Source organism: Pezoporus wallicus, unplaced genomic scaffold (assembly GCF_028554395.1).
Source record: "Pezoporus wallicus isolate ANWC-B61680 ecotype Strahan unplaced genomic scaffold, APGP_CSIRO_Pwel_v1 contig_642, whole genome shotgun sequence".
In the NCBI taxonomy this organism is placed as follows: domain Eukaryota; kingdom Metazoa; phylum Chordata; class Aves; order Psittaciformes; family Psittacidae; genus Pezoporus; species Pezoporus wallicus.
The window spans coordinates 2,706,253-2,729,662 of record NW_026637470.1 but is presented as its reverse complement, the minus strand read 5'-3'; the positions used below and the strand labels follow the sequence as shown (position 1 = coordinate 2,729,662).

General features: G+C 35.6%; 1 protein-coding gene across 7 annotated transcripts in view; it reads left to right on the top strand.

The window, feature by feature from the left end:
• SLIT2 (slit guidance ligand 2) overlaps positions 1 to 23,410 on the top strand; it is a 268,218-nt gene that overhangs the window by 171,512 nt on the left and 73,296 nt on the right. For all 7 annotated transcript variants that reach the window (XM_057405646.1, XM_057405644.1, XM_057405645.1 and 4 more), the window contains exons 6-9: positions 1,690 to 1,761; positions 5,583 to 5,654; positions 8,375 to 8,538; positions 10,935 to 11,073. In XM_057405646.1, the coding sequence (XP_057261629.1) occupies positions 1,690 to 1,761; positions 5,583 to 5,654; positions 8,375 to 8,538; positions 10,935 to 11,073 (447 nt within the window). The remainder of the gene's footprint in view (positions 1 to 1,689; positions 1,762 to 5,582; positions 5,655 to 8,374; positions 8,539 to 10,934; positions 11,074 to 23,410) is intronic.

Here is a 23,410-nt window from a genome sequence, read left to right as displayed (position 1 = left end):
TCTGGAAACAATTTCTCTTTGTATTGTGTCAAGGCTAGCATTTCATGCCATTGTACTAATTTAAATAGGTTTGATAAATTGTTCAAGAGGTTGGAGAATTGTACTATCTATATATTTTACCTTTTTAAAATAAAAAGGCTATTAACTTAATTGTTAAATGAAATTCATTAGTAAAAATTGAAGGAGCCTGAGACTGTAGGCTTATATTATTATATTATATTCCAACACTGAAACACTTGTGCTGTAACATTGCACCAAAATGATTAAAGATCATATCCAGGAAATGATAGTTTGCATTTAGCTTTCAGTACGCAGAAACACAGACACTGTTACAGTTAGGACAATATTTTATTCCTCTGTAGTAGTAATTCAGATGAAAAATATGGGTGAAACTAAAACTTTATAGAAGTTGGTATACTGCATTTGACAGTGGGTGTGATGATTTATTAATAAAGTAAAATGTTATCATAGATTCAGAAGAATCACATAAACTGCTTTAGTAAAAGCCTCATTAGCACTGCTAGCTAATATATAATTGAAGACAGAAGGGCAGAGTTCATTTGTATTTTGTTCATTTTCTTAATACTGTTCATATACATTTACTCATATATTTTTCTGACACTGACAAGTTACAGACTTGGAGATCTGCTGCTTGTTTAAAGTGAGGTTGTATCATCTTTGCTTTGCAAGTCGTGCCCTGAAATGTGTAAGATGTGTGACAGTAAAAGCAAAAAGCTTCTATCAGCAGAGAAACTTGGATTTTATATTTGCATAGTAGTTAATTACAGAAGACTTTTTAAATTGGATAATATGTACTGTATTAATGTTTTGAATTGAAAAGGTAATAATATTCTTCAGAGAAATTAATGTAAATTTTTCATAACTTGATACTTAAAGATTAATAATGTATGGGATGGATTGCTGAGTTTAATATCCAGAATTCAAGTGCTCCATTACAACGTCCTATCTGCATATAATGACAGAGAGCAAAAAGTATGTAGAAAAACACATACAGAAGTTTACAGCAGAAACACTAGTTTCATTTGGAGCGTAATTATAGGATATAAGTAACCAATTATGATGATGCCTTGGACGCTGTTATTTCTCAATATAGAAAATATTTTAGAAAGTAATTCTCCTGAATTCCCATCCAACCCCCCCTGCACCTCCCACCTGGTCCTGGCACACACACACACACACACACAGACCCCTAAAACTGGTGTCTCTCGCAGGTCCCTGCCGCGGCAGGCGGAATTAACATGCAGCTGGGCTGCTCTGATAAATGGATTCTGTTAGGTCACCGAGGGTATGTGTGTGACATTAAGTGATTTACCATCCTTTACCTTAATGAAATTGTTTCAGCAAGATGACGCTCAGAGCTTTTAATGGATAGCTTTTCTTGATGTAATGAAATTGCATTCCTTTGGCATTTAATATAAGGTGCAATTATTATTTACTGAAGCTTTCCCAGCACGACTGTTTTGCGCAGACAGTTCAGAACAAAAAGGGATTTCTGTGGCAGCATCCAGGCCAGCATGCTGTGTGACAGTCTCAAGCGTACGATCGTATTTGCAAGTGCATTTCAGCGAGTATGGCCTTAGCTCTGCTGGCACTTCAGGAGGCTTTCTGTGCACTGAATACTGCCAACGCTCATCTTCCTTACAAATACCTTCCTAATCTATTTAACAGGCAACTGGATTACAACCAGATCAACTGTATTGAAGATGGGGCATTCAGGGCTCTGCGTGACCTGGAAGTGCTGTGAGTATTCCTTGTGTATCTTACTTGTAGCAAGAGCTCAATATCTGGGGATTACTAATGTAAAATCTTATCTACGAGCTTCAGCCTGGTGTCAGGATGGTCTAGTGAAAAGATGTCTTAAAATAATCCACTGCAATGTGCTATAAAATAGTAAAAAAATGTGAAGAGGTAGAGATGCTTCTTTACTCTGTAAGACGGCCATTAAGCACAGTTAAAACCAAACAAAATTAAAAAGCAGATGGCAAATACTGTAAGAAAATAATATATTTCCTTTTAAAATGGGGGGCAGTATTAATGAATCCAATTAATTTTGTAAATTATCCATCACTGTTGAATTGATGAGCATTTTCACAATTGCCTTTGTTGTATAGTATGACACTGATTTGATCTTTCAGACTCTGTTGCAGGAACAATATGCTTCATATTTGACAATCTGGATGTTTTCAAAGAGACAGTTTTCTGTCAAACACTGTTAAGTGTTATGATGTTTTGCGTGTTCACATTAACTGCTTTTTTAATGTTTTAAATGTATATAAATGTTTAGATGTATAGAAAAATACAATTTTTATATCACTGAAGGTTAGTACTGCAATACTCTTTTGCATATTTTTCCTCACTATCTCAAAGTGGCCATCAGTGAGGTTAAAGGTAGCAAAATTATCATCACTGACCCCAGACCTGAAAATAATTATTGTAATGAGCAGATTCTGTGAGAACTGAGGCACTGGCCACATTCCTGAAGTATTTGCAGTGTCAGTCACTTTTTTTCTGGGCTTTCTACATTAAGAGAAGTGAAAGACTTTGTGTATCACTGGGTTACTTCGTGTTAGTTTGAATCACAGTTGGTAAATCACAACTTGAAGGGGGGGAGGGTTCCTGTATATGTTTTGTATGTATGTATATCTTTTTTTTAAGATTCAGAGTTAAAGGAGGTTCTCTGGCAGTAGATAGTGTCTGCATGTCCATGAAATTATTGAATATGTGAGCTGCTGGTGATAAAACTTTTTATTATTAAGCAATAGCTGGTCTTACTTATGAGTGAATGAATCTGGCAGCTAAATTTGATTTCTTTTCTTTTTTTTCTTTCTTTTTTTTTTTAATCACAGAATAACAAGCCTGTTGTTAGCTTTCTGGTATGAAGAGATGTAAAATTTGGTGTTGATTTAATATTACATCAAATAGTGAAGTTGGTGAAGTGTTGGTTTTCTGTCAGTAAACCTGATGTTCTGTGAGATTTTATCTTTGGAACTCATGTATGTGACAGAATAACTAATCTGGTTATTATGATTTTTAATACAAGTCTTTACAAATGAAAGTATTAAATATATCTTTTTTTAAAAAATGTGCATCTTTTGGTGGTTTTTAGTGTTCTAAAATGGTCATCCTAGCCAGTTGAAGTCAGTGGTAGAATTTTCACATCTGTTTCAATGGATGCAAAAAAGGGAAAAAACTGTTAAAATAATAGGGTACTGGAAAAGTAGGTAGTTAGAATTGTATGAATGAATATGCATAGAACATTAGCATTGTTCAGATATACAACTAAATGTACACTATATTGAATTATGCGATAAACAATGATTATTAAAAAAAAAATCATGGATATTTTGAAAAGTATTGAAGATTTTGTGTCTAATTCAGTTTTGTTTCCCATTTGGTTTAAAGAATAAAAGGTATGTAGATCAGACCATACTGTATATGCACTGAGTAGGAAATGAGATCACATCTTTTGCTTTCATTTAGAGTTCATTATTCTATCTAAGCACAGAATATGTATATTATTTCAAACTGCAAGCATAGGAGAAAGCTTTTATGTAGGTTGTAAACCTGTGTAGTGACAGTTTGAATTGTTTACCAAAGTAAACAGGTCTTATGTATTGGTTAAATAATTGCAGAATCTTAGTTCTGTTAGTGTTAAAGATACAAAATCAACCTGAAATCTGGACAGTTCTGAAAGAAGAAAGCAATTACAGGTATAACCCTTCCTGTGAGTTTCTGCAAAAAATTTCATTTTTCCTTTTCCTCTTTCTTTTAGTTGTTAAGAGAAAATCAGCTTTAGTGGGGAAACAGACTATGGGAAAATGTATAGTGCTGACAATATTAAAAAGCAATCATGTATCTAAGAAATAAAATTTCTTTCATGCACCCCGCTCTATTACCTACATGTGTAATGTGTAGGTAGAAGTATTGAGCCAACTTTTTAAAATTGCATCTCTGTAATGAAATCAAGTGTTCTCATCATTAGATATGGTTATGAAAATTATTTAATTCCTTATGTATTCCTTTTGTCTACTTCTAATACTTTTCTGTACACTTGCAAAAATAAATTCATAGCTTGTGTATACAGCATAGCAAGGCAAACAACAAACATCTGAAATTGAAAATTAAAACATTTGTAGATACACCTGTGAACAGCTAACTGCTTTGGAAATACATACTGATTTCCATTCCCTTCATTGAAAGGATATGATTTTAAAACATTTGCAGAAGTTATGCAGGAAGAACTATGGGAGCTCTCACTTACCATTTGGACATTGTAAGAAAATTATTAAGAAACTGTAAGAAAATCATGCCAAGATTTCCTGATTGTTGTTTATTCATTAAGACACATTTTGTGGATATACCCACTTGGCTGGTTTTTGTTTCATTTTTGTTTTGAAAAAGGGCATGATTCACCATTTTTTTCTTTTTTAGATTCTTCTTCTGTTTATAAAGCCCTAAGAGCACATAAGGGAGAATGAGTAGGACACAAAGGTAAAACACAGCACATTGCACCAGTAATTAATTGCTTGATTAATATGGAGGTGTATAGCCTGATCCTGTTCGGGGTGCTGTGAATTTACCTTTCTGTGTACTTAAAAATTTACTCAAACAGAAATTACACTTTGTGGGTTTTGGGGTATTTTTTAAAGAAAGAAATAAAAAAATGAAAAAAATAAAACACTTCTTGTTTCAAAAGGGGAAAAAAGGTATGGTCAGTGGGAATTATTAGTACCATAGTTATGTGTTTGAATTCCCAGAGCACATTCTCCATTCTGTTCAAATGAGTAATCTCTAAGTCAAAACAGTAAATCGTTTGCTTCCTTGTTCTGGAGTCAAGCTTGTGTGCATTTTATTTGCAGCCTAAATACAGTATTAAACTACAGTATCATTCCTAAAGTTTTGCTATCTTTACATATTATACTTACTAAGTGTGATGGGTGTGTGCTAGCTAACAATTGGCTTAAGATTTGTTCCTAGTTCTTGTCTCCAGTTCAGGCATCTTGCCTAAAATTCAAATTATTAGTTTGCTAAAGTATTGAAATCCCCAATTCCTTTCACTGTATAGCAGAAACCCCTCTATGATCCAACTCTGGATCATCTATAGCAACTCTGTTCCATATGAAACCTAATTTCAGCCCAGAGTTAATCTTTTTCCTAAAATTCTTGAAAATACCGGCTTTTACTTTGTCTTCTGTCAAAAAAAAATACAGGTTTTGAAAAAAACAGAAAGAGAAGCAAGAGTCCTAGAATAAAGGCATTTTCTTCAAGAATTCAATTTTTACATCACATTGACAAGCTTTATTTCAATGCCATAAATGTTCTCAACATTGGTGGAATCATAGGTTACTAGGACCTCAAATTACTTAAGATTATTAATGGAATGATCAAACCATAGTGTTTTACTAGAGATTGAACAGGGAGAAAAAGTATATCTGAAAACATGATTTTTTTCCTGATATTCATCCGTAAAAACAGCTCACCATCATCTTCATTCGCTATGTCTTTTTTAAAAGTGTAGTAAATGTGACATACCTGTAACATGCTTCTTCTTGACTTTGCAGCACTCTCAACAATAACAACATTACTCGACTGTCCGTGGCAAGTTTCAACCATATGCCCAAACTCAGAACATTGTAAGTAGCCCCACTGAAACTGGCTGACATTTTTATCACTCTGTTATATTGTTTTTACCTCTATCAAGTTTTGTCAGTGGTCTATAAATACATATACAGACATAGAAAGCATAATCTCAATTAAAAAAATATCAGAGTATCATGAGGATGGCGAGCATGAAGTCTGTGTGTGCATATATGGCAGCTAATTCTGAAAGGTAAAGCTAACAACTGACCGCAAGGCTGATACTCAGGGCTCAGGAGATAAAGAAGTAGTTGCATCCTTTTCCATCTCCTTTTTTTAGGCTGTAGGGTGAGTAAGTCTATGAGAATGGTTTCATGGCCTTTTCCTAGCTGGGTTTTCCTAAGTGCTATATTCAGTCACAGAAAAGTTCACCTTCTAGCAAAAAACATGAGGGCAGGGGGGATTTGCTTTTATATGTTACAGCTGTATAGAGAACGAAATTGATGTTTTTTGAAAGTCAAAGATTTGTTTTACTTTGAGCTATTGAAGGGGTCACATTTCATTTAGGAACATGGAAGAATCTTTGATTGGCTGTCAGATGTGATAAATGTGAAATCTTTATGCTTTTATTACTGTACTGCTAGCAGACCTAATTAAACTAAACTGGCTCTCCAACATTCTTTGTAACATAAAATTATAGCATCATCCGGTAGTGCTATTATAATTAAAGTTGTGTCAGCATTTACAATAAGGTCCCCATTTTTAGAGGTTTTGACTTTCACAGAAGACTTCAGGCCTCTGAAACAAATCACAGTGAAAAGAGTGAATGTGCAAGTGACACAGTTTGCAGTTATTTCTTTTGTATGTTTATACTGAACTAAAAATGAATGTATATTATATTGAGTAGCAAAACCAGAATGTATCAAGGTTTATTCCTGAGACTCTTTCAAACAGATTTTCCACTGAAGCTGGAATCAAAAATGAATGGGATGTTTCTATCAGAGTTCAAGAGTAGCTCTTGCTGTTAAAAAACTTCTTTTACAAAGAGCCTGTCCATTTCCATTCACACATGTTGGGCTGCAGAGCTGTTTTGAAATCAGTAGGGCTATTCACTCAAGTTAACATACCTTTTATAACTGAAGAACCTTCATGCAGGTGAATATTTCTGTTGATTTTGTAACAGAATTGTAACTATTCTTGCTTGGATAAATACAAGAGTACTTAAAAACTGCTGACCGTGGGCTTTTGCTGGCCTCAGTTATAGTTTGGTAATAGAATTTAATTCCATTCTTTCAGGTCTGGGAGTTGAAAACATGAACGTCTGTACCTCTTTCAAACCTTCAAATAGTTTCTATTCTGAACTACAAAGCACAGTGAATCAAATTAGCAACATTTACACTTTTTTGGTGGGATAGTTCATATTTTGAAAATTTATTTTGGAAACAAAAGAAAATGGACGTACAGACTCCTAGATTATAGCTGCAACATCCTATTTGCAGTCCGAATATACTTGTATAACGGGATTGATTTCAGCAGCAATAGTTCTAATTTGCAATGGTGTTCTTGACTACAGCTGGCCACAGATTGTACTGAATGAGTGTGCTGTATTGTGAGCTATATTTACAAAGCACCCACCCAAGAATTAGTACAGGAAAATACATTGCCTTCAATTTCTTTAATTTTCTAATTTGGGGGGGGGGATATGAGTTATAAAAATAATCTTTTTATGTTGGTTGCACATTTCATGTTGCTTTAGAGGTTTAATTTTTTTTAATGGATTAATTACACCCCCTTGTCTAAATTCTGGTTTTCTTGCACTTTCTTTCCAGTTATATAGTTAGGATTAAGTACATCAGCTAAAGAGGACCAAAACGTCATTACTCAGTTACAGATGATTCTGAGTAAGGATTTGATTTATAGCCATGGACATCCTTTTCTGTAGTTTGAGAAAATGTAAGAGCCAGAGGAAAGTAATTTGCCTAATTCAGTGAATACATTTGTCTGATATTTTATCAATGGCAAAGTGCTTTTTGCCACTTGGCAAGGAGCCATGGTCTTGCATTGGACCCTGCCAACAGAGAGGCGACTTACTTAATTTCATTGCTTGCTGCCATTTGGTCTTTTAATTTCAGGCATTGCTTAGAACATAGGTCGCTAGGAGCCAAAAGCAGCTAATCCCCTTTTCTGTAATTAAACAAAAAGAGAGGAAATCCGAAAAGGATGTGAAAGAAGGTAGTTTATATTGAGTTATTACTCTGTCTTGTTCGGCAGAAAATGAATCTGACCTGTTAAAGGGATCTTGTAGGCTGTTTCTATAGAGAATTATAATGGCTAGACTTACAGATATATCTAATTGGAAACCAAATCTTTTATTAACTATTTTTTTCTGGCAGTATATTATCAACATAGGGCAATTTAGTTGAGAGATTTTTGTGTTATTCATTATTTGGACTACAGTCCCACGGCATTTTTCAAGCTCCTGTGTATTTACTTCTTTCTTTTAGACAAATTACAGATAGGTGTCTTTATTAGGTAGCCTTCTTTTTTTTTTTTTGCAATTAATTAGACCACAAATAAAAATTAATTTTGCTGCTTGTATAGTTTTATTAATTAACATTTAATGCCCAATGAGTGACATGAAAAATTGCTTCTTCATTAACAACTTTTATCAATACGTTGGCATAGTTGCTTGCTGAAGGGTGGGGCTGGGCAAGTTGGTTGTTTTTCTGTTTGTTCTCCCTAATTTAAAAGTATTTCCATGTTTTCTTCCATGCAGTCGTCTTCATTCCAACAACCTCTACTGTGATTGCCACCTGGCCTGGCTGTCCGACTGGCTGCGGCAGCGGCCACGGGTTGGCCTCTACACTCAGTGCATGGGGCCGTCCCACCTCCGGGGACACAATGTAGCCGAGGTCCAAAAACGAGAGTTTGTCTGCAGTGGTAAGGGAAACGGATACACTCACCAAGCCGTGTTTTAAAACACAGCTATCAACAACTCAGCAGTGATTGCTACTGCTGCATGTTGACTTTTGCTAGCTTTTGCATAATCCAAGCATTAACGTTTATTGAAAATTAAGCTAATCAGTTTTATCACCATTTGTATTTTGTGTAGGTGTGCTTCTGGCCTTACAAATTCAGAGTGAATGCTGTATTCACACAGATTATATAGCTTCCTGAAAGTATAATCATGGGGGAGAGATGAGGAATATGAAATAAAAGGTTCACTGGCTGAGAACATAATGCCTTTAGTAATAAGGAATTATTCTTTTTCAACTTTACATGTTGTTGCATTTTCTTCTTGCTATTTTCTGCAGTTTGAATGATATTCTGAATCCCTGTTACTTTCTGAATATTATTGGTATGCTTTAGTGCATCAGGTTATTTTCTGATATGAGATAATGAAATGACTAACAGTTCATTACTAATCACATTTTCTCTATTCAATTTTTTTCCTTTGTTCATATCTTCTAGATGAGGAAGAAGGCAAGTTTTTCTTTCTTATACAAATATTTTTAGACTCAGATTGAAAAATTTTCTGTAAACTTTGTCTACTGTTTCAAAATAGCTGGAATATGGCTTGTCAGTGATTCAACAGGTTGTTTCTACTATTTGTTTTTCTGCAGACTCCCGGAAGTCTATTGCCAAATATTCAAAAATTTGCCCAGATCTATGCTTTTAAAATAGTTTTACAGAGAGCACAATGTTTTTTCTTTAAACAACCCCTGACATTGTAAGGCACTGCCATCATCACATGGTAAATGCTAACAGTGTTCTTACCGTTAATTCTGCCTTTATGTACACTTAAAAGGGCTCCTAACAGGATCACTTCATGTCTTTTATTTGTAAATGCAGACCCCAAGTGTCAAGAACTGTTTTATAACTTGTTCACTATAATGCTGATTTTTAGTAAGAGGATAACCATGTTTTCTCTGTGGGTTTTTGTTTAATAAAGGCAGGTGAAATGTTTCCTGCCTGTTAATACAAAAAAAGTAGTATGTGTCATTAATTATGGCAGCTGTTTGTACTTTTGTAACACATACATAAATGTGAAATCAAATTATTATACTGTAAACCACTATCTCATAGAATAAGTTTGAGTTGGAAGGGACCTTAAGGATCATCGAGTTTCAACCCCCCTGCCGTGGGCAGGGACACTTTCCACTAGATCAGGTTGCTCAAAGCCCCATCTAGCCTGGCCTTAAAAGACTAAACTTTTCAGTAATTTAAAACTTGAGAAGTTGCTATTTGAAGTTGCAAGTAGGAACAGCAGTGGCTGCAACTTACATTATCAACGTACCCTTGCTATATTTATATATGACATTAAATACAATGAGAGAGAGCTTAGATTCAGTTGTGGTTACATAGTCACAAAGGTTTTTTTTCCCCTCAGAATTTCAAAACAGTCTCTAGCTTTTTTACCTTAATAAAAAAAGAAAAAGAGGGTTTCATGCCTTTTTCGTCCCTTTGTGCCTTTCTGTATCATTTCAAAATAACGACTCTGTATCATTAAATCAATACAAGAATGAGTGCAATAATATATTATAAAATGTGTAATCTATTTACTTTCAAGAAGAGATAGTAAGTTGTTTACTTTCTAAAACCTTCGTAAGTATGAAATTGTTATGTTTGAGTGCTATTATAAATGCTGAGTTTGACATATAGCACAAGAACTTGGGAGGCGGGAGGGAAGATGTGTGAATTAGCCACCTGAGTTAGTAAGAATGGTAAATTGTGGGAGGAAGAAGTCTGCTGAGCCAACACAGAGTATGAACTGGGAAGTCAAAGCTTTTGTTTAATTTTGTGTCAGTGAACGAAAATGTCTTAACTCCAAAATTGTAGGTGATGTGTAACTCAAGAACTATACTCAAATAAGTAGTTGCTAAATAAAACGTAACTAGCAAGACTTCATTTTTTCTGTAGCAAAGTTCATTCATTTCTGTTGGCATGCATTTTTAATACTACATGAAATTTTGAAAACTAAATAAATTATTAATTAGTTTTAAAAACACAGAATAAATAAAATATATGTGACAAATGGATCATAGTTAGCCTTTAACAAGATGATTTTGAATGCAAGTTGCAAAAGAAGTAATGATGTAATGAAAGCCCGGTAGTTGAGCCTTTGTGTTTTATCTCTCAGTATTGTATCAGCATGTTGCTATCAACTGGGTATTTAAATTAATGCAATTCAAAAATCTTGATAGGCTACAATGTTTATTCTAGAAGTTCTGACTTAAATTTTTCAAAGAAGTAGAAAATGTGATGTTTTACTGTTGAAGTAAACTGAAATACTGACAGTATTATGCAATTTTAAGAGAAAAACTTTTCCTTTGCAGGTCACCAGTCCTTCATGGCTCCGTCCTGCAGTGTCTTGCATTGCCCTACTGCATGTACCTGCAGTAACAACATTGTGGACTGTCGTGGGAAAGGCCTTACTGAGATTCCCACAAACCTTCCAGAAACCATTACTGAAATGTGCGTAATCTGACTTTTTTTTGGATGAACTTGCAGAAATCAGTTTTTTCTATGTATCCCTTTTTGTTATTTGTATAAATTAATGCATCCTGTAGGGTAAAAATTTTGCAATACACATTCAAATTCAGATATCAAAGGAATATCAAGGTGTATGAAAATTTTTAAGACCTTTATGTTCTCTTAGGAGTTGGTTTTGTATGTACTACTCACAATCCATAGTTAAAACTGCATTCTGATTTGGTTTAAAAAGAGTTAGGAAATACTTGCTTTTCTGCAAGTGAGTGTATTTTTCACTGCAAGCTATAAATCTCTTTGCTTTCAGGGTTGCTTACTGTGATGGTTTTGGCTGGGTTAGAGTTAAGTTTTTTCGTAGTAGCTGGTATGGGCCTATGCTTGGGATTTGTGCTGAAAACAGTGTTGGTAATACAGGGATGTTATTGTTACTGCTCAGCAGTGCTTACACCAAGTCAAGGCCTTTTCTGCTCCTCACACCACCACACCAGCAAGTAGGCTTGGAGTGCACAAGGAATTGTGAGGTGACACAGCTAGGACAGCTGACCCCAACTAACATCCTGTACCATGTGATGTCATGCTCAGCATTTAAAGCTGGGGGAAGAAGAATGAAGGAGGGGATGTTGGGAGTGATGCCATTTTTGTTCCCAAGTAACTATTATGTGTGACAGAGCCCTGCTTTCCTGGAGATAGCTGAAAACCTGCCTGCCTATGAGAATCATAGAATCATAGAATCGTTAGGGTTGGAAAGGACCTTAAGATCATCAAGTTCCAACCCCCCTGCCATGGGCAGGGACACCTTACGCTAAATCATATTACCCAAGGCCTCGTCCAACCTGGCCTTGAACACTGCCAGGGATGGAGCATTCACAACCTCCCTGGGCAACCCATTCCAGTGCCTCACCACCCTAACAGGAAAGAATTTCCTTCTTATATCCAACCTAAACTTCCCCTGTTTAAGTTTTAACCCCTTACCCATTGTCCTATCACTACAGTCCCTAATGAAGAGTCCCTCCCCAGCATCCCTGTAGGCCCCCTTCAGATACTGGAAGGCTGCTATGAGGTCTCCATGCAGCCTTCTCTTCTCCAGGCTGAACAGCCCCAACTTCCTCAGGCTGTCTTCATACAGGAGGTGCTCCAGTCCCCTGATCATCCTCATGGCCCTTCTCTGGACTTGTTCCAACAGTTCCATGTCCTTTTTGTGAGAAGTGGTGAACAAATTCCTTGAGTTGCTTTGCTTGTGTGCACAGCTTTTGCTTTACCTGTTAAATTGTCTTCATCTCAACCCATGAGTTTTCTCACTTTACCTTTCTGATTACATCTTCCATCCCGTTGTTGGGGTTGTGAGTGAGCAGCTGCGTGGAGTTGAGTTGCTGGCGGGGGTTAAACAATGACACTTTGACACTTTCTTTCAGTCACTTTATTTGTCAGACTCGCTATTAGAGAAGTATATTTTTGCATGAAAGATGAGCAACCTATATTGCCCATAATTAGTATTCTGCTAAAACAGTATCTGTAGTAATAGATAATTCTGCTGCTACTGATTAGTAGCAGTAGCAGTAGCAGTAATCTGCTAAAACAGAGGGTAATCTGGGAAGGCAAAACTAAGGTGGTTGAATGGGATCTGTGGTATAGTCATCATGTTGATACCATATACTTGTGTATAGAAGAGCATGCATGCTAATAAGGTTGTGTGACTTGTCATATAAAGCAAAAAAGTTTACAAAAAGTACAGCAATGTCCTTAGCATAGGTTATAGCAAAGGTGCTATAGGGCCTGCAGGCTTCAAGAGCAATGTGGCTGAGAGGTTCTGAGGGCACAGAAGGAAAGTTATTTTTGCATTGTCTTCTTTGAAGGGGAGAAATCCAAGCAGAAGGTGAGCTTGCTGAAGTGATGGGCAGGGGCTCATCAGCATGAGCATTTTTCTACACTGGGGATGGTGGAAGCTGTGTTTTGGAAGGGAAACAGGAGTTCCCTTTAGGGAAATAGTGGGAAAGTAGCTATGCAAACAGCCTGGTAAGGAAGGTCTGTCTAGAAGTAAATGAGTTGGAGAGAGTATTCAGAATAAAAAGCTTGTGAGCACCTTGATGATATAAGATGACACTAAGAATTTCAGATAGGGGAAGTGAGGGAAACAGATACTTGGAAGTGAAAGGGAAGAGATTTCCAGAGCATACATTCTTTTGTATGTAAGATCTTCTTGAAGGTTCAAGAATGAGTGTCCACAATGAGATTTTAAGAAATAAAGTGCAGTTTAAGAATTTGTAGACAATCATATGGTTTGCTGATTTTTGACCTGTGTTTTGAACTTCACAGAATTGGAACGACTATGGTTTCTTCTTATGATCTGAATAATAATCACATCTCTCATCTTCATTATTACCGCTGTTAAGGCTGAGCTGGCTGACCTTATCTGACCCAATTCAGTCATTCTGCTATATAATACAAACACTTCTACCTTTCACCTCTCTCAGAAAAAAATCCTCTGCTGGCAAATAAAATGACTACTTCAGAAAATCCCTGCACAGTTCCTTGGAAGGCTGCACAGACTATTTTCATTGAGCTGTTTACTGGCTTTTTTACTTGCATGTACATGTGTGTGCATGAAAAGGAAGGAAAAATATTGCAGGAAATAAGTGGAGAGTATATTTCCAACATTTCCCACTATATTTCTGCTGCTAACCACTGAATGAATAGTGATTACAGACACTAGAAGACTGGCTTCTGCATGACTTTTAGATGTACATAATTTGCAGTGGGTATGTGAAGTTAGCATCTGTACTTCCTTAAGAAATTTGGTAGTAGGGATTGCAAGGGTGGTCCTGAGTCTGTATTTTAAGGGTCATCACTCCCAAAGAAACAACACAATGTGGAAGTTGCAAGTTGACTGTAAATCCACTGTCAAAAGAAATGTGCTTAAAGTAAAAAGCAAATGGGAATTTACAGAATAGGAATGTGCTTTCTACTAATTTGTTTATTATACTTTCTATATAACAAATGCTGCTAAGCATGGACTGGTATGGCCTTCAGCATTTTAGTGGCCTGGAGAGGAAAAGATAGTAAAAGCATAGCAAGGCCTCCAGCATTTGGCTAAGAAATTTAACAGATTGCAAAGTGAGGCTCAATACTTCCTGCTAGCCTTCAAATCACAGAGTGAGGCCATTTTGCATTATGAGATGCATAATCATTAATATAGATAAATATGTATGTATTTGCTGATATAAATATGTAGAGTATATACACTGTGCTTTAATGTATATAGTTTATAATTGTATAGTGTAAACTCTCTGTTATCTCTTGTGTATTGTATCTAGTTTGTAAGTTCAGGCTAAATAGTATTTTGCAGTTAAATAGTACCATTGATGCCGTAAGACATATATATGAACTTACATTAATTCAAAAGCTGGCATAATAGTGGATAGAGCAATAGAAAGCTAAACTTTTTTTGTTTTATATTGAACAGATGCATACAAGTGAATGTAAGTGTAATGAGAAAACTGAATATTATCATTATACTTCATTGACAGGAACATTTGATAAATCCATAATACTTTCAAATCCCCTTTCTCTGGACTAGTTTCTCTGCCCTATGATATTGTCACCTGTTTATAACCTGTATTTGTAGAATCCGGTGATGAGTACTACCAGCATATCATGTTAAGCTTGAAAAAACTTCATGATCCACCAACACCTCTGGTGCCTTTTCTGCCTTTTGCCTTTTCTCTGTTGTACCTCATGTGAATAACCTCTTCCCATGCGGCTGACATGAAACTTTATTGTCAGCCCTCCATTATGGAGTTACTTAAAATTTGACAACTTATTTTTGTTACATTTCATTCTTTCATCCATTTCAGCCTCTTATTTCACAGGTTACTCTTGACACGAGCAGGTTACTCCTAATAAGAATATAATCCATATTTAGTTTTTGATGGTGCATAATACTTTTTTCTTTTTTTTCTTGAGTTTCTTCTGAAATTTACCTTCAATGCATGCTCATGGTTTTGTGATGTTTTGCCATGTTCTCCATCCATTTCTTCCATCCTTCTCTCAATGGAAAGCCTAACCTCCTTGGTGAACTCCTTGGTACCCTATGAAGCACTGATTTATTTTTGCTCAACACAAACTTCCTTTAAATAAAATGTTGTTTGATCTGTTTCTACATGAAAATACCTTGTATTCATTACATTCTCAGTCCATCTGGGACAATGCTGCCTAAAATCTAAATGGTATTACTCATGTTATTCTCTGTCCTTCTGGTGTATATAAGTAGGTTTAAAGTGTACATTGACAATTTTATGCTTTTCTTTACCCCCGGGGGGTTGATAAATTAACTTGCATCTAAATAATATGGTAAAAAAACCTTTAAATATAATGTTGAGTTTCTGAAGTATTAAACACTGACAGTTTCAATTGAGTAAAATTTTCCATGTTAAAGCTCTGAGTTAGATCTTTGGAAAACAGAAAAAGCTTTCTGTTTAGAGTCTAATACCGATGCTGTGACTTTGCCTTGCTGTGATAGTTCTGCTGCACAGCTGTTTTGGGATGACATTTTAAGACAGTAGAAGCTGTCTTCTCTGCTGATAGCTACTGCTTCTGTAGCAAAGCTGGCAAGGAAACCATGTGCTTGCACTGCACTGCAGCCCTCCGTTTCTGAATTTGGTGTGGTAGCCCCTAAACCATTAAGAAACACGATTTTGCACTGGAAGTTGAAGTGGTTGAGGAATGAGCAGGCATTCCTTGTTGGTGAGAGCTGGAGGAGGCAGAACAAGTTTCCAAAATGTTGTTTTGTTCCATTGCATTGGATGTACAGGTGACTGTCAGACTGTTGCTGGGACAGTTTTGTCATACTGCTGTCTGACATCTCAATTGGTACGAAAGTCAGTTGGCTAAAACTTCCAGTTCCCGTTACATGAAGTCAATTATCAGGCAATGCATTGTCTGCCAAGTGCCTCTTGGGAAGACGCCTTCAGTAACAGGACTGCTTATCTCCAAGTAGCTGCCAGTGAAAATGGAAGGAGAACAAATCCTGTGGTGTCCTCTTTTTTTCCTTCTAGTGCGATAAAGCTCAGAGCAAAATTAAGTATTCAGCATCTCAGTAAATGCAATTCTTAATCTTTATTGACTTAATACAATTCTATCTGTACCAGTTACACCCTTTCAGCAAAATTAATTCTTCTCTTTATTATGTAAATAAACTTACACACAGCTAAGTAAGAATACCTAAGCTTTTCTTTCCAGGGTCTGCTCAATCAATGTAATATTATTTGAGAAAGAAATATTTAATATTCCATATATATTTGAAAAAACAAAATAACTGGTGGAGCACTAAGACTACCCAGTTTTAGTGCACCTACTCATGCTGCAGAAAGCACAGAATTAAAAACATGCACAGGTGCACCTTTGCCACTGAGTTAAATGGGAACATTTCATGCCGTAAATGACAGGCAGGAAACATTTGTGTAACTTTAAACTTTAAAAAAAATTCCCTAATATTAACCCTATTATTTTAATGTCTGTATTGCAAATATTGCGAGGCAAAATACATTGCCCATAAATATTGTATATTGATAGTCTTCATAGTTTTATTACTTACTGTGCCTTACTTTTGCATTTTTGTCTTGACTTAAGCCAAGCATGATTCATTATTCATTCATTAGAAACATCAACATTTAAGTTGATTTATATTTGTTTAACCTGTCCCGTTTTCCAGAAATCTTTATGGGATGCTCTTTCATTGGCATGTTCGGTCTATTGAGCTTAACCAACTCCAGTGGTCTAACGCACCTAGGCCTTTCCACCTTTGTCATACAGCTCATATATTAAAGGCATTAAAGGTAATTTCTTAAGGTTCAAAACTATTAGTTTAGTTGATTTTAGAAAGCATAGCCTTTCCAGTGGCAATAGCATTTATCAGCCTCTATGCTGTCATTCCTTCCACATTTTAGATTTGCAGCACCGTTAATCTCTTTTCACTTGGTTGCATTTTAAAATTGACCCTCTGCGTGAAAATTCTTTGAATGATCAGCAGAAACAACTCTGGTTCCCTTCAGATAGGGCCTTTTTTGGCACATGTTCTATCAGAGAATCAGAAACCATGAAAGAGTGATCCAGCAACAGTTCTATTAATTGTACTAGTACCTTCTCAGAATGGTGTGAGTAAGTGACAGGTTCTTCTTTTGAAAGAAGAGGCTAAAAAGCCATTAATGAGCAAGACTACCTCACGAAAATGCTGCTCCTATATTCTTCTGATTTTCTCTTTTGTGGCTTGGACTACAAGTCTAAGTGGTTCTAAACCTTCTTTCCTTACTGTAGTATTATGAATAAAAGAAGATAAATACAATTGCGATGACTGTTTCTAGTAAAGGGAGGAATTACCTGCTCTGATGGCCACAGCTTTATATAAATGATTTTTTTAAGCAGAAAAGTGTGGACTTAAATTGATCTTTTTCCTTAATTTTGTTTATATTAAAACCATTTAATTAATCAAAGGAAGCACTTAATTAAATTTGTTTCTTTTTTAGAAAGATAGCAGTCACTACAATGGTATTTTGGGGAAGAGGAAGGTTTGCTGGAGGGCAGGGTGACTGGAAGGTAGCCATTGTTAACTAAGCAGCTGACTTTCTAATTACTCTTGCCTTGAAGATAACGTTGTTCTTTCTTGTGAATGGAGCTTTCTAATGTTTGAATGCTAAAACTGAAGCTGTACAGTTGTTACATGGTAACTATATATACATTTCCCATGAATTTCTTAAGTTGTCCCATCAGTCTTGTCTCATCTTCCTGATTTTTACTGGGTTTCTTCATGTTTTCATATTCCTCCCTGTTTCCTTATTCTCCCTTATACTTTGTTTTCCTAAGTCTTTTGATTAATGATTCCATATTATGTCAAGAACTCAACTACATCTTTGTGAGCCATGTGATTGATATTAAGCAGGATTAAACACTCCTAAGGTTGTTTCACACAGTAACACTCAAATTATATTAAAGGAGAAGGGGTGGGGAGAAGGTGGGGGAGAAAGGATAAGGAGAGGAAGGGGAAAAAGAAGAAGCAAAAGAGGGGAAAGGAAATGAGATTTGACAGAACTGAACTTGACAGATGGACTTCACCAAGACAGAGTGACAAGTGACCTGATCACACTGCAGACACTGCAGAAGTGCTTTACATAATTGAGGATTCTTATTTGGGAACTGGAAGCTCCATGTATTTATCTTTCCCAAGCTAAGTTTGGCATGTGTACAGTTTCACCATTTCTGTTTTTTTTTAAAATTCACCCTTAGCTAAAAGTGTGAAGTATAGCCTTATAGCCTTAAATAATTAGCTATTTGACAGTGACACTCTTACATTGAGATGCAAAGATGACCCTAAGGATGACCCTTTACAGAGAAAAGTCACTTGGGAAGGGTTTAAGCACATTTATATGTTTAGGCTTTAGCCTGAGAACAACGCTGGTAACACAGCAACATTTTAGTTGTTGCTAAGTAGCACTTACTTTGATCAAGAATTTTACAGTCTCTCATGCTCTGCCAGTGAAGAGGGACACAAGAATCTAGGAGGAAGCAGAGACAGAACACCTGACCCAAACCAGCCAAAGGGGTATTCCATACCACAACACATAATGCCCAGTATATAAACTGGGGGGAGTCACCCTAAAGGTCATCACATCAGTTGGGTAGTGAGCAATTGTATTGTGCATCACTTGTGTTTATTGTTTTCTTTTCCTTTTCCCCTTTCAGTTTTATGTTCTCTCACCTTGTTATTTCCTTTATCATTATTATTATTAGTTGTTTTATATTATATTTTAGTTATTGGACTGTTCTTATCTCAACTCACAGGGCATTCTTTCAGTTCTTCCCATCCCACCTGGAGAGAGCGGGGAAAAAAGGGGAATGAGTGAGTGGCTGTGTGTTTCTTAGTTACTGGCTGGGCTTAAACCACGATAATTTATTGAAGGCAGTTCAAAGACTCACATAGAATGAAAACTGAAACATCAGAGATAAGGCAGCTTTCTCTATATTTAGCAGTTCAAAGTGTGATTTGGCTATCTACAGTAGCCTGACAGAAATGAGAGCAAACCCTGCATCTTCACAGCTTGAAAGGAATGGGTCTGAATGCTGAGGGGAGGATGCAGCAAGTTACAAGACATTAAACTGATGATTGTTTTCCAGTGTCTGCATTTGTTTCTGCTCTCTAGTTTAAACTAAAACATTGGTCTTTTCATGACTTGCACATAATGTCAGTACTTAAATATAATTTACTTCTTAGATAGTTAAGCTGTCAGATTGAAGTCTTGCATATCCAGTGAAGTAATGAAGTTCTGGGAAGGTTTTGCCAAGCTAGTTTTTATATATATATATATATATATGTACACACACACATACATACATATACACATAGCCATTAGCTTTGTATCACTCTGTATTGTTCTCAGTAGTTTGAAAGAATCCTCTCTAATTATATGTGTCTTTTTCCAGAAAACATGTGTTAACCTTCTGATGCTACCTTAAACAGAGAGCTTGTTTGGTTTCACAATAAAATTTTTCACAGCCATTTAATTCTAATTACAGCTCGTTTTGAAACTTTTCTGATTTATCAAAACTTTTTCTTAATTCCTGACATAACAAATGCATACAATACTGACATTATATGCAGGTGTCAAGTGAAAATACTTCTGGATAAGAAAAATAATGTCATATTTGGTTGTTCATGAATGCATACTTTGGTCAGTAGGAAGCCAGAAAAATGTGCCAAATTTTTGAATTTTCAGAAATTACTGGATTAAAATAGATTACATTAAAGATAAGAACTTTGTGGAGATGTTGTGATTTGCTAAATGCCCCATGGACAAATTCACGTTCTACCTAATGTTTTCTCAGTTTTTAATCTAACTTTCAAAACTTCTGAGTAACTTCATTAGCTGCCATGTTTTTTAAATTAACTTTTCTTATATATGCTTCAACTGTACTTCATGTGTGCTTTTCTTCAAATCTTCTTTTATCCTCTTTTCTTCCCACAGGTTTTAAAGACCAATCCTGCCTTATGCATTGGACTTGATATTCAAATTTCTTACTAGTGGACTAGAGAGGCAGTCCATTTTTCAGTGAAATATAGAGCTTTTGCTTCTGTTTTGCTCAAAAGTTGCTGCATCTTTATGTCCAGAAGTTTGTATTAAATAAGAGTACATGATTTTTAGATGCATTGTTATTAGTTATAATGTATTAGTTTATACACTTATCTTTTTCCTAGAAGTTTACTCAGAAGGATTATAGCTTCACATATGGAGGAGGACCAAAAAGTGTTCTTAAATGCAGTGGAAATATCTGGTACAAAATAGCTGACATGAAACTAAAATTTACTATCAATGTACTCTGTGACTGAACTTTTCCACATTGTACAGCACCTAATTTTAAAGGCCATCCTGGCCATGTTTAGTCTGTTAATGCAAACAGGGACATTAACTTTGAAAACCTTTGCATGAAAATAAACCTAGTATTACTTCATCGTTTTGCGAGAAAGGTATTTATGCTATTCCCTGTCACAAGTCACACTCAGTTTATATACTTTGATTGGTGGAAGGTCATTATATCCTAATAAAACCAGTATTTATGTCCATTGCAATATAAAACAAAATAGCTTGTTTGCTTTATAAAAAATGTAGAAATTTGCTAAAATCTTAACATTTTCATGTGATATATGCATAGAATTTCATAAAATAATTACATGTGAATTATGAAAAATTCATTATCCATGAGGCAATGTATAAATATGAAATAAAGGAATCTATTGGGGTATTGCCTTTTTACCTTAATATATTTAATTTTACTAATGCAGATTTCACTGAATTACATTTAAATTATCTTTCGGATTCCTACTTTAATATTTCTCAGGCAAAACTTAAAATATATTGCACATGACTGCCTCAGAAGTACATGGTTTTGCTAATTTGATAGCTAATCCTTTCTGCTTAACACACAGGAGAGAAATGATGTGTCATGCTCTTACTCAAATATCTTCCTAATTTGAAAATTACAGGTAGATCATGTGGCTTTATGCTTGCTTGTTTGTTTTTTGTTGGTTGGTTGGTTGTTTTCTTTTCCTAACAGATTTTAGTTGTCAAACATTTTATGTAAATAGAAAATTTAACCTGTTCTTACTAGCATGTGCTCTACATTGCCATTGTTCACACACATCTTTAGCTATCTTCATACCCTTGTGTCCTATCTTAAAAATTAATAAAATTCAGAGGAAAGAGAATAATTTCAGCAATCAAGAGTATAGAGAGACACACAACAGCTGGACAAAGAACTTGTGAAACCTGGGCTGGTTTCCAGAGACACTAGTAGTTACTAGCCAGAATGAACACCATTCCACCTCAAGGTGGGGTTGTGGATATTGAAGAGGAGGCACTTTGAAGGATCTCTCAGACTCTGCCAAGGGAGAGAAAATAACACATGAAGCATGAAGCAAATGAATGTTTTATACAGCGTGAAATGAAGCTTGAGAATGCCCATCTAGTTATTCCAGAAAAACCTTTATAGATCTCTGGCAGCTGTGCCACACTCCAAAGGTGTTGTTACTCTCAGATTTTATTTTCACAAATGGCTGTTCACTACTGATAACTTTTCCTCAGCAATAACAGTGAAGTTACTGTAAAAGAAATTAGAGATATTGACTTTTCGGTATTTTGTGTTTCATCCTCAGAATGTTTTCTTCATTGTTTACATCTTGTTAAATACATGATCCAGTAAGCAGCCACCATTTGTGAAAAGTATTCTCAGTTAAAAAGCTTCGTTTAGATTTTTGTGGCAAATTTATGGTGTAAGTCCATGTCCTGTTTAAGAGGTAGTAAGGTCTCCTGCCACAGTGTTGGTCTTGTGCAACGGTGGGATTCTCAGGCTCATGTTTCTGCTCAATGAGAACAGGTTGACAAGTCACTGCTTGTGGTGAGCCAAGAGTGTAGCAGGATTACATCTCTCTTTTGTGAACTTTATAGTTTGAACAGCTCAAGTAGTTTTTATAGTATAGCAACTCTCATCAAAAGTAGGCTAATTAGAGAGGTTTTAACTTGACTTTAGGTGACTCAGGCTAATTGCACTGGAGTTGTGCTCTGACAGATGCCAAAGTACTGAGCAAATAATTCTTTAAGAAGTGGTGCATTTTGCCTACAATCTGTAATAATTAAGGAATGTAAAGCCTATCATTATTAATGGTGCTGTAGGGTTCAGAGTATGAGATGACCCTTTCTCTTTTCATCTGAGATGAAAAATGAAATACATGCAGGTTTGGGACTTGCTTTTGAATAAATGCAATGAATTGCTTAATAGCTTTAGAATGACAATTCTTGTTACTTTTTTGATGTAATGCAGACTAAGGAGTCGTCTGTCATTTATAATCGGTCCCCTGAGGAAAAATTTGATAGAACAATTAGAATGGGTGTTAACAGTTTGGCAAGCTTTAAGGCAACATTGTCAGTGATTCTTCATATGCAAATATTTAGATAATTGTCAACCAGATTTATTAATACACAGAATCAGAGACTGAAATTCTAAAGTGCAAGCAATATAGTCATTCAAGATGTATCTTTTGTTTTGTTAGACATGGATGATAGCACAGATTTCAACAAAATTCTTTTGCTGCTAAAGTTAGAAACAACATTTAGTGGATATAAGCACTCTGGAGATGAAGTTGTTGGGAAAGATAAAACCGAGGTACTTTGTTTAATAGCCTCAAGGATTCCTGTAGCAAAGGGAGATCATTACTTTTTCCTTATTTTAAAAACCCTTAAACCTGGCAGATGTTGCGAATGATGAGAGATGGGTTGGCTGTGTATTGCAGTTCTTCAGATTCAGGAGCTGCACTGAGTCCCATCACTGAAATCTATTTTCTGTTTTCTGACAGCTGTTTTTGCCATTTACTTTAAAAGCAGATGGGGAAAATGCAAAGAAGAGCTGTCAATTTTATTACCATGTATAATCAGCATCTGTGCAATACATCAGACTCATTGCATAGCTTACACTTTCTTCTCTGTAGTAAAAATTCTTGTGGGATTTCTTGACAAGCTTCTTGCAGACTTTTTGTAAGTGAGTAGGTGCTGGAATTAAATAAATTAATTAAGTTCTAAAGCCACTATCATAGTGACCAAATTTACTTAAGATGTTATGTTCTGATTGTTCCATTATAAAGTATACGGCTGATTTCAAATTAGTGTTTTCTTAAGGATGGGGTTTTAATTTATTGTTACTAAACGCTTTTTTTTCTTTAGCTATATAACTAACCCCTTAACAGACATCTATGTGCAGCACCTCTCTGTGCAGTACTTTTTACCTT